At 52.5% G+C, this 14,128-nt stretch overlaps 1 protein-coding gene across 1 annotated transcript; it reads right to left on the reverse strand.

Moving 5' to 3' along the window:
- Positions 1-1,306: 1,306 nt before the first annotated feature.
- On the reverse strand, positions 1,307-14,128 carry SYP (synaptophysin). The gene is made up of 7 exons (XM_035289711.3): positions 14,084-14,128; positions 12,873-12,938; positions 11,619-11,743; positions 8,311-8,506; positions 7,397-7,588; positions 4,931-5,261; positions 1,307-2,791 (listed from the first exon to the last, which is right to left on the reverse strand). Exons 1-6 carry the CDS (start codon positions 14,117-14,119, stop codon positions 4,935-4,937), a joined length of 942 nt encoding a protein of 313 aa, XP_035145602.3. The 5' UTR covers positions 14,120-14,128; the 3' UTR covers positions 1,307-2,791; positions 4,931-4,934.

Raw genomic sequence — 14,128 nt, forward strand, 5'->3', positions numbered from 1 at the left:
CTAGAGAGAGGTGAGCTGCACGCAGCCCGGGGCGCCCCGCGGGAAAGGACCCTGACTTCCCGCTCTGAGCTGGAGCGGGGCGTCACAAGGCACACCCCCCAGAACCCCTGTGTGCCACGTGACCTCTCACGGGACCTGGAGCTTGAGAGCTCTGTAGTGGAGGAGGGGGAGACTCGGAGGTGGCCGACAGGACTTGGGGGGGGGGCGCGCTAGGGTGCTGTGTTGACGTTTTGTGTCGATTTATTTTGGATGCTTATTTGGGAGAGGGGTTAAAGACACCTCTTGGCTCCTCCCCGCCGGTGAGGTCCGGATGAATGCTGTAACAATGGTCGCCAACCTCACCCGCAGCCCCAGGTGGTGCTCCCTGGGAACCTGGGAATCTGGCCCTAGTCACCAGAAAGGTAGATCTTATACGCACTCCTCCCTTCTCATTCCCCTCTCAGAGCCAGACCAGCTTCCAAATCCCTCCTCCCCTCTCTCTCCTCATCCTTATAAGCCTAGCTGTCCAGCCCCCCAAGTCCTGAGAAGTAGATCTTAAAGCCTTCCTTCCCCCGCCCCCATTTTTCTCTCTCCAGTTCCAGGTCAGCTTCCCCAGCTCAGTTCCAGGGCTGGGAGCCTCTCCTATGCGTTCTCAGGCTTAACTGTGCCTCAGGGCTGGGAAGAGGGAGGTCCCATGCCCTCAATCAGAACTCGGGCGCCCTAGCCAGGGTCTCTAATTAGGCACGGAGGCGACAGCGGCCATCGTGGGCGCCAGGGACCTTTTCCCGCCCCCATTACACACGTCCCTGTCACTTCCCGTGGAGTGGAGGGGTAAAAGAGAATAACTAATGAACTAAGGAGTCAACCCGGTGCCCCACCCCCTGGCCTTGCCTAACCGGTCTCCCAATTCTCCAGCCTGGGCGGAGGCAGGGAAAGGAGAAACAACAGGGTCCTAAGAATAGGGGGGACAGGCAATGTGAGGTTTCCTCCTTTCGGACCACTTGGGGATTTGAGGAGAGGGCTCCACAGGGGCTGAGAAGGGGCTTGGCTAAGGAACCAGAATTAGAACCAAATCCTAGAACGACAGGGCATTCGGTGGCCAGTAGTGGGAGGGCAAGCAGGGCTACTCAGAGTGACAGAGTGATCGGCTGGAGAGGCTTCCCAGAGGATGCCCCTCTGCCTAACACTTTTGAAGAGGCCTGAAATGGCGCAGCAACCTAAACTTCGGTCGGTAGGTCCGGGGTGATCTTCTTCTCACCACCTCTCCTTTCTCCCCTGGCCGACCCCCTCCCTGGCACCCGAAAAAGACACACTGAGAAATCAGAGCTGGGTGGACTAGGTGGTTAAGGAGTTTATTTGGGAGAGGAGAATCATATTTGTTCTTCCTTGGGGAGGGGGGATCTTCAAACAATACCGAAGTGCTCCGGAAAGGGTAGGGGTCTGGAGGGGAGAGGGAGGGGCCACAGCCAGACAAAATGGCAACACACGATCACAGGCACTACTGACATCACAGACACAGCAAAGGGTGCAGGATAGGGGCTCCAGACCGGGCCTCCAACCACCCCAGGATGCGTGGAGGTGTGGAGGGAGGGAGGGGCAGGGGAAGGGGGAAGAGGGGCGGGCCAGCCCCACAGACCCGTTGGTTCTGTCCTCTGATTATCTGGCTGTTTCATCACGGGAGTGGGGAAGGGTGGTGGGGTGCTTCTCTCTGGATCCCATGCCTCACCCTACAAGCCATATCACTCGGCTCTTCTCAGGCCATCTCGGTCCCAAGCTGTAGCCAGAGCCATTCTCCCCAACCCCTAACAAAACCCACCTGGAAGCTCCTATCCAAGCCCCCCTCCACTGTCCAGACCTGGCCACTGTACAACATTTTCTTCACTGCACCATGGGGAGGGGCTGCCCTTTCTGAAACCACCATGCAAGCCCCACTCTAAGCCCTGTCTGGAACCCTGTCGAGGATCTCATCCCAAACGGCTCATTCCTGAATCCCACTTCTTGCTTTGCTCAAGACCTGTCCCCTTTAGAATCAAGCTCAGTCTCCCAAATGTTCCAAGCCACACCCTTTCCATAGGCTCTGGTCCCAATCCAAGACTCACCTACTCACTCTGGAGTCCACCATTCTGCCTCGCTTAAAGCCCTGCCACTTTTAGAACCCTGCCCTCAGCATCCTTCCAAGCCCCACCCCAGAATACTCCAGCGCACTCCTCTCCTTAAGACTCCAGATCCACTATATCTGGAACCTAACCCCGCTGCTGACTCCTCCACTCCACAGCTCCTCTCCAAGACCACCTTGGGTCCTAAACTGCCCTCTCTACCCCAAGCCCCCCCAATCTCTGCCTTTCTCTCACCCTGGAGTGGATTTCCCTAATGGCCTCTGTTCAGGCAGGCGTTGCTGAAGGAACCAAGGCCAGAGTTGGGAGGAGGGGAGGGACAGAGAGGAGAGTCTGAAGCCAAGCCCACCCTCCCCACAAAGCCAAGGTCTGTCCCCTCCCTGTTCACCTTTCAGATCCCCCTAACCTCAGGGGACAGGGAGGGTAAACAGAGAGGGGCCAAGGGATGCAGGGAAAGGGACAGGGGTAAGAGAGAGGTCCACTCAAGACTGGGCACCTAGTGCATGAGGGGAGGGGAGTGAGGGCAGGGCTCAGACAGATAAATAGATATTTATATAATATATATATATATATAAACAGCAAAGACAGTTAGGGTCTCCTGGCTTGAGGGGTGGAGACCTAGGGTGTACGGGTGGGAAGGGGGCAGGCCTTCTCCTGAGCTCTTGCCCCCCCATGGGGTCCTCCCGGGCTGCACTGACCTGTAGAAACAAAAGGAGAAAGGAGAGGGGGTCCGACATGGGTGGTGCCCTCAGATAGGGGTTGGGCTGCTATGCCTTTATCCTGGCTCTATGTATTTTTTTTTTCACTTATAGTCCTGGAGCCAGCTTCATCCTAGCTACCTCTACCAAGAAGATATACCTGACCTTGCCCGCACTGGGTTAGGTACCAAAGTGATTACAGTTTCCCTCCCCGCAACCAAAAAAATAGTCTCTTAACTGGTACTGTTCTGGCCACTTGTGATAAACTATATAGAGCAAAACAAAGATCCCTGTCTTTGTGGAGGTTATATTGTAGCAGGGGGAGATAGACTTCACCCAGCCAACATGAAGCATGAGTGGATTATCTTGTATAACATATGCGTGACAGTAAGTGAAATGGAAAAGAAAGTGAGCTGGGCACGGTGGCTCATGCTTATAGTCTCAGCTACTTGGAAGGCTGAGGAGGGAGGATCGCCTGAGCCCAGAAGTTCAAGCCTAGCACTCCCAAAGTGCTAGGATTACAGATGTGGGCTACCACTTCTGGCCTGTGACAGGGCAGAGTTCTGACACAGGAGGACTGTGGCCTAATTTAGGATTTAACAGAATCCTTCCGGATGCTGTGAATAGAACAGAATGGAAATGGAGGTGGAGACCTGAGAAGAGGCCCAGGAGAGATGACAATGAGAAATGGGAAGATGACAGATACATTTTGAAGGTAGGGCCAACAGGATTTGTTGAAAAATTAGATGTGGGATGCCCTTTCCATCCTGGCTAACCCAGTGCCAGAAGCTACCTCCATCCAAGTATTGCCACCTTCTTGCCTTCCCCCACCTCATGCCACCCCCTAACCTTTACCTCCTGCCTTTCCTACCCTATATCTTCCCTCCTATCTGAGGGAAATCTCACTTCTCTCTTTCTCTCTTCTTTTTGAGACAGAGTCTCACTCTGTTGTCCAGACTGGAGTGCAATGGCACAATCTCGGCTGACTGCAACCTCCACCTCCCAGATTCAAGCAATTCTCCTGCCTCAGTCTCCAGAGTACTTGAGACTACAGACGTGTGCCACCACACCTGGTTAATTTTTAGATTTTTAGTAGAGACGGGGTTTCTCTGTGTTGGCCACGCTGCTCTCAAACTCCTGACCTCAGGTGAACTGCATGCCTTGGACTCCCAAAGTGGTGGGATTACAAGCGTGACCCACTGCACTCTGCTGCCTCTCTTTCTTTGTTTTTTTTTTTTTTTTTTTTTTTTTTTTGAGACAGGGTCTTGCTCTGTCGCCCAGGCTGGAGTGCAGTGGCAGGATCATAGCTCATGGCAGCCTCAACCTCCTGGGCTCAGATGATCCTCCCACTTTAGCCTCCCGAGTAGTTGGGACCACAGATACATGCCACCACGCTCGGCTAATTTTTGTATTTTTTGCAGAGGTGGGGTTTCATCATGTTGCCCAGGCTGGTCTCGAACTCCTGGCCTCAAGCAATCCACCCGCCTCGATCTCCCAAAGTGCTGGGAATACAGGCGTCAGCCACCGAACTGGACCCTCACTTCTCTATTAAGGCCTAGCAAGCCTTTCCAGGACCCCACCCCACCCCTCTTCCTCCTTTGAAATTCCACACTACTTCCCTCTCCTCGAGTGTTGGGGAGAGGTGGCAGATCTATCCCCTTCTCCCAGATTGGTGAGCTCGTCTGACTTTCAAGATCCACGCCCATTTACCCTCGCCATCTATTTTGGCCTTATCACCTATTGGGTTTATCAGTCACTTCTAAGACACACCTCCTTGTCACTTCTGTGGCTCTTGCGCACCGCTGATTCGTCACTGCGCAAGTCCCTGCTATTCCCTCCCTTTATCGTTTGCTCTGCTTCTCTCCCCCCGCCTTTCCTCGGAGTTGCACTTCTACCTCCCTCCCATTGGCTCTTCATTCTGTTCATCTTGAAGCACCATTCTTCTTTTCTCCACTCATTGGCTAATTTTTCCGCTCTTAGCCGGTAGCTCTGCCTCTTGATTGGCTCCTTCAAACTTCAGTCCTTACTTGCCCCAGTAAGCACCTTACGTACTCTCTACCACTGACTCGTATTGGCTCACTGACCCGCTCGTCTCCTTTCTTGTACCCTCCTTGGCCGCACCGCTCGCCAGTCACTCACCAGACTACATTTGATTGGAGAAGGAGGTGGGCGCACCCTGCGGGCCGTAGCCTTGTTGCCCATAGTCGCCCTGAGGCCCGTAGCCACCGCCACCGCCGCCGGCTGGTTGCCCGTAGTCGGGCTGGTAGCCGCCCTGGGGCCCGTAGGAATCCTGGGGCCCATACCCGCCGGGGCCCTGCCCGTAGCCCGCATCGCCGTAGGCGTCCCCGGGTGCTGGTTGTTTCTCCGGGGCGCCGGGAGGCGCGCGCAGGAACGGCGCTGCCCAGCCTGTTTCCTTAAACACGAACCACAGGTTGCCGACCCAGAGCACCAGGTTCAGGAAGCCGAACACCTGCAGGGAGACAAGGCTCGGCTGTGGTCCCCTGCCCATTGCCTTGGCGGCCCTGCGTGCAGTAATCAGCATGCGGGGAATGAATGCGTAGGCTCCGCAGGGTAGGGGTTTCCGAAACCCAGACCCTCTCTGAGTCCCAGCGCGAGAACGTCGATGTGCAGAAAAATCACCTCTGGTGGGGAAGGCGTGTTAGAAGGATTTGGAGTCCTGGGAAATGCTGCTATCTATCAGTATTACATATACAATTATTTACTTATTTGCACATATACACGTTTATGCATGTATAAAATGTAAGTTAAAATTTGTAATATAGTAAAATGTAAGGATACAAACTTTTTTTTTTTGGAGACGGAATCTTGCTCTCTTGCCAGGCTGGAGCGCAGTGGTGCCATCTCGGCTCACTGCAACCTCGGCCTCCTGGGCTCAAGCGATTCTTCCACCTCAGCCTCCCGAGTAGCTGGGACTACAGGCACGTGCCACCCCGCCTGGCTAATTTTTGTTTTTTTAGTAGAGACAGGGTTTCAGGGTTTCACCATGTTGGCCAGGATGGTCTTGATCTCTTGACCTCGTGATCCGCCCACCTCGGCCTCCCAAAGTGCTGGGATTACAGGCGTGAGCCACGGCGCCCGGCCACAAATTTACTAAATATACATATATCACTAACATGCATCTAAATACATAAATGTAGATACAGATATATGTATAGGTGCACATGTATAAAATATAAATATATGGAACTTACATAAAGTTTTTTTTTTTGAGATGGAGTTTCGCTTTTGTTGCCCAGGCTGGAGTGAAATGGTGCGATTTCGGCTCACCGCAACCTCCTAGGTTCAAGCTATTCTCCTGCCTCAGCCTCCCGTGTAGCTGGGATTACCGGCATGTGCCACCATGCCCGGCTAATTTTGTATTTTTAGTAGAGACGGGGTTTCTTAATGTTGGTCTCGAACTACCGACCTCAGGTGATCAGCCTGCCTCGGCTTCCCAAAGTGCTGGGATTACAGGTGAGAGCAACCGCACCCGGCCACATAAAGTCATTTTAAGACATAAAACACTTTATGTACCTTTCCCTATATGCTATGCTCTTCTAAGAGCTTTACATGTTATTAATTCACTTAAAATTCAGTTTTAGACAGGAAATAATATCTCATTTTATAGTTCAGGAAACTGAGGTGTTAGAGGCAAAGTTACCTGAAGTCTCACATCCAGCAAATGACAAGAAAGAAAAGTTGTAATCTGGCCAGGTGCGGTGGCTCACGCCTGTAATCCCAGCCCTTTGGGAGGCTGAGGCAGGCAGATCATGAGGTCAAGAAATCAAGACCATCCTGGCCAACATGGTGAAACCCCGTCTCTACTAAAATTACAAAAATTAGCTGGGTGTGGTGGCGTGCGCCTGTAATCCCAGTTACTCGGGAGGCTGAAGCAGGAGAATCGCTTGAACCCCGGAGTCGGAGGTTTCAGTAAGTGGAGATTGCACCACTGTACTCCAGCCTGGTGACAGAGTGAGACTCCATTCCCCCCGCCAAAAAGAAAAGTTGTAATCTTAGCATCTTAGTATCTGTAACCCTTGTATATGATTTTACCTTGTGCCAGGCTCTTTTCTGAGCACTCTGTATTATTAGTTCACTAAATACTCAACTTTGGAGCAGGACCTATTATTAGTCTTCGATTATACATGTTAAACTGAACCCTGAGAGACTGTGACTAGTTTCAGGTTTGGGAGCTTGCAAGAGTAGAGCTGGGAAGTGAGCTCAGACAGTCTGACTCCAGCCAGTAGGGGGCATCCAAGTGGGGAAACATTTCAAGTTTTTCCTTCATTTTACACATGAGGAAACTCAGGTCCCAAGAGGGTGCTGAGTTGCCAGAAATTCCACATGACTAGGCTGGGTCTGGGATCCAGGTCTTTTAAACCTAATCTGGACAGAAACTCTCATGTTCCCCCTTTCGGGGCAGTCTGTGGTGTCACAGTGATTGCAATTGGTAGCTCGTCCTTCAATGCTGCTGTTGGCATGCCTTCTCCAGGGACAACCCTTGGATCTCCCCTGACTCTCCTCTTATTCTCCCACTCCACCACTCCCCATGCTGGACTGGACTATTTTCCAGTGTCCCTCCTCCAGCCGGCACCCAAGGCTTACCACTGAGGTGTTGAGTCCCGAGGTCACAGGATCTCTCAGCTCCTTGCATGTGTTCCCTGTCTGGCGGCAGACAGGCATCTCCTTGATAATGTTCTCTGGGTCTGTGGCCATCTTCACGTCTGACAGCCCCTTGGCCCATGCTGATGAGCTAACTAGCCACATGAAGGCGAAGACAGCCGTGGCCAGAAAGTCCTAAGGCAGGCAGGGGTGAGGAAGACGACACTGTGAGTGGACTGCTTCACACTAGGCCCTGGGGCCTCCTCAGATCACAGGCTTTCTTGGTGGGGGTGGTCCCCCAGAAGAGGCCTGTCTCTCCCCTGCCTTTTCAGCTCTCAAGCCCACAACACTTTCACCTGAAGGTGGCCCTCCCAGCTTGGGCTTGTGTGTGTACATGACACAGAGGATGTGGGAGTGTGATTGTGTTATGTGGCTGTGGGTGTCGGTGGGAGGCAGACTCTGTGGGATGATTTCCGAATCTGTGGAAAGTAATGTGTCTTTCCACTTTTGTCTGCATGTGGGAATTTTTGTCATTTTGTGTCTAGGCTGAGGGTGTGTGAGTACAGCGGTGTAGGAATCAATGTGTCTCTGTGGCATGACGACATGCATGACTGTCACAGTGAACCTCTGTGGGCCCCTTCCTTTGATCTAGGCTGTGTGGTCGTGTGAGAGCAGGAAGGTTCTCAGGTGTGGGCCTGTCTGGGATTCTGCATGGGCTGTATGTCTCCATGACTCTATGACTATGCGTCCCTGATGCTTGGTGTGGACTCATAGCAGCGGCAGCTATATGTGTGGCTGTTATGGTGGCTCTTTGCATGTGGAACTGCCTGGGATTTGGTGTGGACTGTGAGCATGGCTGTTTCCCTGAGGTCCCGTGTCCCCATGGTCCCTACATGCAAGTGGCTGTGGGGACTCACCATCATGGGGCCTTTGTTGTTCTCTCGGTACTTGTTCTGCAGGAAGATGTAGGTGGCCAGAGCCCCCATGGAGTAGAGGAAGGCAAACACGGCCACGGTGACAAAGAATTCGGCTGACGAGGAGTAGTCCCCAACTAAGAAGACCTTGGTGGTGCCCCCTCGGCAGGTGGGTGCATCAAAGTACACTTGGTGCAGCCTGTAGACAGAGGTGGGCAGGTGTGGCCCAGCCCCTAAGAACCCCCTCAACCCTCCAGCCCAGTCATGGGTCCCCCTGATTCTGACAAGGCCCCAGGAGGTGGAAATAACCATTCATTGAGCACCTACTATGTACCAGTCACATTTCATTAATTGCTCAAAACATCCTGGTGAGATAGGTGTTATTCGTCCCTCACTCCAACCCAAGCACTCTGGCCTCTAGATTATTTCTAGAACTTTCCAGGCATTCCCCCTGCCCCAGGATCTTTGTTTGCACTGGCTGTTCCCTTTACCAGGAATGCTTTTCCCTAGATAGCTTCGGGTCTTTCTCACTCATCTCCTTGAAGCTTTGCTCAACTGTCACCTTCTCAGTGAGACCTTCCTTGATCTCCCTACTTAAAATTAAATGGAACCATTCTCTTAACCGGCACTCCTTAGGCTGCTTCCTTCCTTGTACCACCTCTAGTAGTGGTCTCCTCTCTGACATATCATGTATTTTATTTTATTTTTATTTATTCATTTTTTGAGATAGTGTCTCACTCTGTCACCCAGGCTGGAGTGCAATGGCTCAATCTTGGCTCATTGTAACCTCTGCCTCCCAGGTTCAAGTGATTCTCCTGCTTCAGCCTCCCAAGTAGCTGGAATTACAGGTGTGCAACCACCACGCCTGGCTAATTTTTGTAGTTTTTAGTAGAGACGGGGTTTCACCATCTAGTCAGGCTGGTCTTGAACTCCCGACCTCAGGATCCACCTGCCTCAGCCTCCCAAAGTGTTGGGATTATAGGCATGAGCCACCACACCCGGCCTGTATTTTTTTTTTTATCTTGATTTTGACTGTAACTACAAGAGGGCAGGGCTTTTTCCTCTGTTTTCACCGCCGTATCTCCGTGACCTGGAACAGTGCTGGCACCTAGCAGGTGCTCAAGAAATGTTTATCAAATGAAATGTACAGAGGCAGAAACAGAGGCTCAGGGAAGTGCATTAACTTGCCTAAAGTCACACAGCTGGCAAGGGAATGTAGAGTTGGGATCTGAACCTTATTTTTTACCTACCTCATGTTGACTCTTCTCCCCCACCCCAGTTCAGGTCCCCGAGAGAAAAAAATGTGTGAGTAGCAGAGGATAGCCCAGTGACTAGACAACAGGAAAAGACAGACAGAAAGGAGGGTAAAGGGATCTTGGAACAGAGTGTGTGTATGTGAGGGAAGAGGGGAGGTGTCCTGGGAGTAAGGCCTTTCCTGTGGTGTGATGGAGGAGAGGTGGGGGCTGTGGAAAGAAAATGTCTGTGGGGAGAAGTACTGGAGTACGGTCTCAGATTGGAGGCCAGGATCCTGAGACTGAGCAAATGGTGCCAATGCTCTTGTGTAGCAAAGGCCCTGATGGAAGAGGCTTGCACTTATTAATCACCTACTAAGCACTTTACATAATTGTCTCATTTAATGACAGCTTTCAGCAGTTCTCTAAAGCGGGCATTATTATTTTTTTTCTTTTTTAGTTTCCTTCCAGTACATGTTCTCATCTAAAAAGGAGGCATTATTATACCCTTTTTACAGATGAATCAACAGGGGCTTAGCAAGGTTGTTACTTGCCCAAGGTTGTACAGCTCCTAAGTGATGGAGCTAGGAGTCGCATCTGGATTTGAGTTTCTGTTTCTAGTGGTCTGGGTCAGGAGAGGGGGCCCCTGAGAAGGAATGAGAGGTCTTTGGGTATCAGGGCAGTCTGGGGGGATTTGCTCAGGGGGAAGGGCAAATACTTTTTCTGGGGGACCTGTGGGTAAGAGCCTTAGAACCCAAAGTTCTAGACATAGGAGGCATGGGGAGGGACAGGGGATGGTTGTGGTCTTGTGGATCCCCAAAGGGCCAGCTTTAAGCAGTGTCCCATGCTGCCAGCTCCCCCTCCTTCCCCAAACTCTCTTCTCCCTTGCCTCTATGGACTCTTGGATACCTGGCTGCCCCTCTGCCTCTCAGGTCACACTTTCCTGGCACCTCCTCTCTTTTCCATCATTGCTCAGGGCCTGTGCTAGGTTTTCTTCTATTTTCACTCTTCCCCCCACTGGGTGATCTCTTGAACCTACATTTACCCTCAGTGCTCAGAACCCCCCAGTTTCCAATTCAATCCCTGTCCTCTTTCCTGAGTCCCTTAAATTTATTTTACTTATGGAACAAACACTGATGGAGCACTTATTGTGTGCCAGGCACTGTGCCAATCACCTGATGAGGATTAACTCATTGAACGCTAACCACAACCCTGTGAGGTAGGTATCATTAGTATTCCCTTTTACAGATGAGGAAATTGAGACCCAGAGTAATTATGTAATTTGGCCAAAGAGTGAGAGAGTCTCAGAAACCCGTACTGGGATTGTATCTATGGGTCTCTGTCGTCCCACCCTGCAGGAGGTAAATATCATTGTGAGGGTAGCACCCATGCCAGCCGTGCTCATTCTTGTGCACCTAGCACCCAGTGTAGTGCCTGGCACACAGTGTGAGCTCAATAAATGTCAAAATTGTTTAATTGGGTTTATTTTTTCCCTATATGTAAGCAGTGCCCCTCATTATTCTATTCTCTACCATAAAACCCTACACAAGGATCCCCTCCTTGAGTTTCTCTCAGTCTGCAATTATCCTCTTTGTTAATTTATTTGTTATAATGTAGGTTCCATGAAGGTCGGGAGTTGGGTCTGTTTTAGTGACTATCATGTTCCCAGCACTTTGACTAGTACCTGATATACAATAAGTTCTCAAAAATGTGTATAGAATGAATGAATGGGGATTAAATAATAATATGGGCTTGCATTAATTGAGCACCTACTGGGTTAAGGTACGTATATACACCTGTCTTTTACTTTTGTATCTTGTTTATTGCCTGTCCCTTACCCCTTACCCCTTCGGGCTGGAACAGAGCCCGAAGGCCACAGCCTATGTCTGCCTTGCTCACCACATAGTCCTAGAGTCCAGAGCAGTGCCAGGTACAAGGCAGGTGCTCAGTGATCCGAGGGGATGTGGCCTCTTGAGGTGGGAGCTGGGCAGGAGCTACTGGGGGTGGAGGGAGTATTGGCCAGTTCCACCCTGCCCCTTCCTCTCCCAGGTTTGTTGGGTTCCCAGGGTGGGAGCACACCTGAAGGGGTACTCGAACTCGACCTCGATGCTGAGGTCACTCTCGGTCTTGTTGGCACAATCCACGCTCAGCTGGAGCTCCCCACTGTAGCTGCCGCATGTGGCAAAGGCGAAGATGGCGAAGACCTTGGGCAGCAGGGATGGGGATGGCCACAGTGAGCCTGTGTGCATGTGGGAGGGAGGTGCCCTCCTCTGGACAGATCGGGGGCCCAGCACAGGCAGCAGCAGATGGAGCAGTCCCCACCCCCACCCCCTAATCAGGGCTCATCGGGACCAAGGACAAGCTGATTACAAGGGTATGGCTGTCTCTTCTTGTTTCTCTCTCTGCGTCTCTCTCTGTCTCTGCCTCTCCATTCTGACCTCCCTCCTCTGTGTTTGTCTCTGTTGTTCTCTGTGCATCTCACTGTGTCTCTGTTTCTCTCGGTATCTCTGTTTCTCTATGTGTCTTTGTCTTTCTCAGATGTCTCTTTGTCTCTCTGTCTCTGATCCTTTCTGCCTCTGCCTATCCGATCTCTCAGTGTCTCTTTCTGTCTCTTTTTTTCTCTGTCCGTCTGTGTAAGTGTAGGCCTGTATGTCTGTGTCTTTCTGTTTCTTGGTCTGTTGGTCTCTCTCTCTCTCTGTCCTGTCTCTCACTCAGTCTCAGGATGGCTCTCTCTCTGTCTCCTTCTTGCTTCTCTCAGTGTGTTGGTTTCTCTTTTTTCTGAGTGTCTCTTTCTCTCTGTGACTCTCTCTCCCTCACCCTGTTTTCCTGCCTCTCTTTGCGTCTGTTTCTCTTTGCATCTCTGTTCTCTGTATCTCCCTTTGTTTCTGTTTGTCTCTTCTCTCTTATCTCTGTATCTCTACTCATCTCTGTATCTCTTTTTTTCTCAGTGTTTTCATCTCTCTCTCCCTCATTCCCTGTCTCTCATTCTCTCTGTCACCTTAACTGTCTCTGAGTTTCTTTGGCTTTGCATCTCTCACCCAGCATCTGCTACAGGCTCCACCTCCCCCACCCCTCCCTCACTTCAGGAGAGGAGGTAGGACGTCACAATCTCCCACTTCACGACGGGGGTACCCTCAGCCCTATGTGACGTCACAGCTCATCTGTTTTCTGGCCTCAAACCCCTGAAACCTCACCATGGGGCCCAATTTCCCCATCCCCTATAACCCCCACACTCATCCCTGTCTACCCGCCCCTACTCCACCCCTGCTCTTCTGGACCCCAGGACCTCCCTCTCTCCCTGCACTCTCCCCCAACAGCCTGGACCACACTCACCCATTGCAGCACCTTCACAAAGCCGAGGGGCTCCTTGACCACCCGGAACTGACCCCCAGCCACCAGCTGAGGAGAGAAACAATGGGGAAAGGGTGGGGTTGTTGGAGGTAGAGAGGGAGGTGAGGTGCAAGGCTGCCAGTCAATGACCCCTGAGGATGGAGCTTGTGACCTCGGGGAGGGAGTGAGAAGGAGAAAGTGACACCTTGGGGAAGGTGTGAGTCCCAGGGTCTCTGAGAGAAGACCCCCGGGGTCCAAGGACTGACGGGGAGGTCTGAAGAGATGGCGAGTCAGATGGCAGAGGAGGTGGGGGTGAGGAAGATGGGGATGAGGTCAGGACTAGTTACAGAGAGGGAGCAGGTCTGAAATGTAAAAGCGAGTCAGATGGGGAAGGGGTTCGGGTGGAGAGTGGGGATGGAGTTGGGTACATTTGGGTGGGGGGTCGTTATGGCAAAGGTGAGTCATAACAGGGCAGGAGTCCCTTCAGCTGGGGTGGGGGAAGGGGCTGCAGCGGTAAAGGTGTGTCAGATAGTGGTGGTGGAGGTCTGAAATGATGGGGATGGGGAATGGTCGGGACTGGTCGGGGGTGAATTTCTGAGGTGGCCAAGGAGAGAGAGATGGCGGAGAGGGTCTGGACTGATTAAGGTGGGGGAGGGCTGGGACATGGCTTCAGTAGCTATGTGTTGGGGGTGAGGAGACTGGGGATTTTGGAGGGAGCAAAACCGGATTGTCCCTTAGGTCTGCTCTGGGGGAAGAAGTGGTCGCCTATGGGGGTACGGTCTGTTTGGGAAGGGCGGGTGCCAGCCCTCTCCCCCACCCCCGCCCCCACACCTTCTGTCGCTCTATTTCCTAGCTTATCTGCAGCCCCCCCCAACTTCCTTCCACTCTCCCCTCCCCTTGTCCCTTACCCTCACTCCAGCCCCCAAGCCCCTCTTCCTCCCCTCGCAGTCGCCAGTAATGAGCTGGGCTGGTGGGGGGGGGGGGCGGCTGCTGCGGCAGTGAGGATGGCCCTCGCTGCGGCAAAGAGCGCGCTCCTTTTCTCCATCTCCCCCTTCCTCCCCTTCGCCTGCCGCAGGCCCCCAGCCCCAGAGCCAGGGACCAGTTCTCCACTGCCAGATCCTGGCTACTACCTCCCAGAGTAAGCGGGCCAGAGCTACCCGGCGCCCGGGCAGCGGGGCAGCGGCGGGCTCTGTCCACGGTGCTGGAGCGCGTACCTGATTCACCACGTCCATGTCTGCCAGCAGCAGCATCAGCAATGC

Source organism: Callithrix jacchus, chromosome X, assembly GCF_049354715.1.
Source record: "Callithrix jacchus isolate 240 chromosome X, calJac240_pri, whole genome shotgun sequence".
NCBI classification, from domain to species: Eukaryota; Metazoa; Chordata; class Mammalia; order Primates; family Cebidae; genus Callithrix; species Callithrix jacchus.

Coding starts and splice junctions, on each gene's coding strand:
- SYP (XM_035289711.3), bottom strand. CDS start 14,119: ATGCTGCTGCTGGCAGACATGGACGTGGTGAATCAG. Junction 12,939..14,083: donor ACATGGACGTGGTGAATCAG/GTACGCGCTCCA, acceptor TTCTCTCCTCAG/CTGGTGGCTGGGGGTCAGTT. Junction 8,507..11,618: donor GAGTTCGAGTACCCCTTCAG/GTGTGCTCCCAC, acceptor CTCTGTCTACAG/GCTGCACCAAGTGTACTTTG.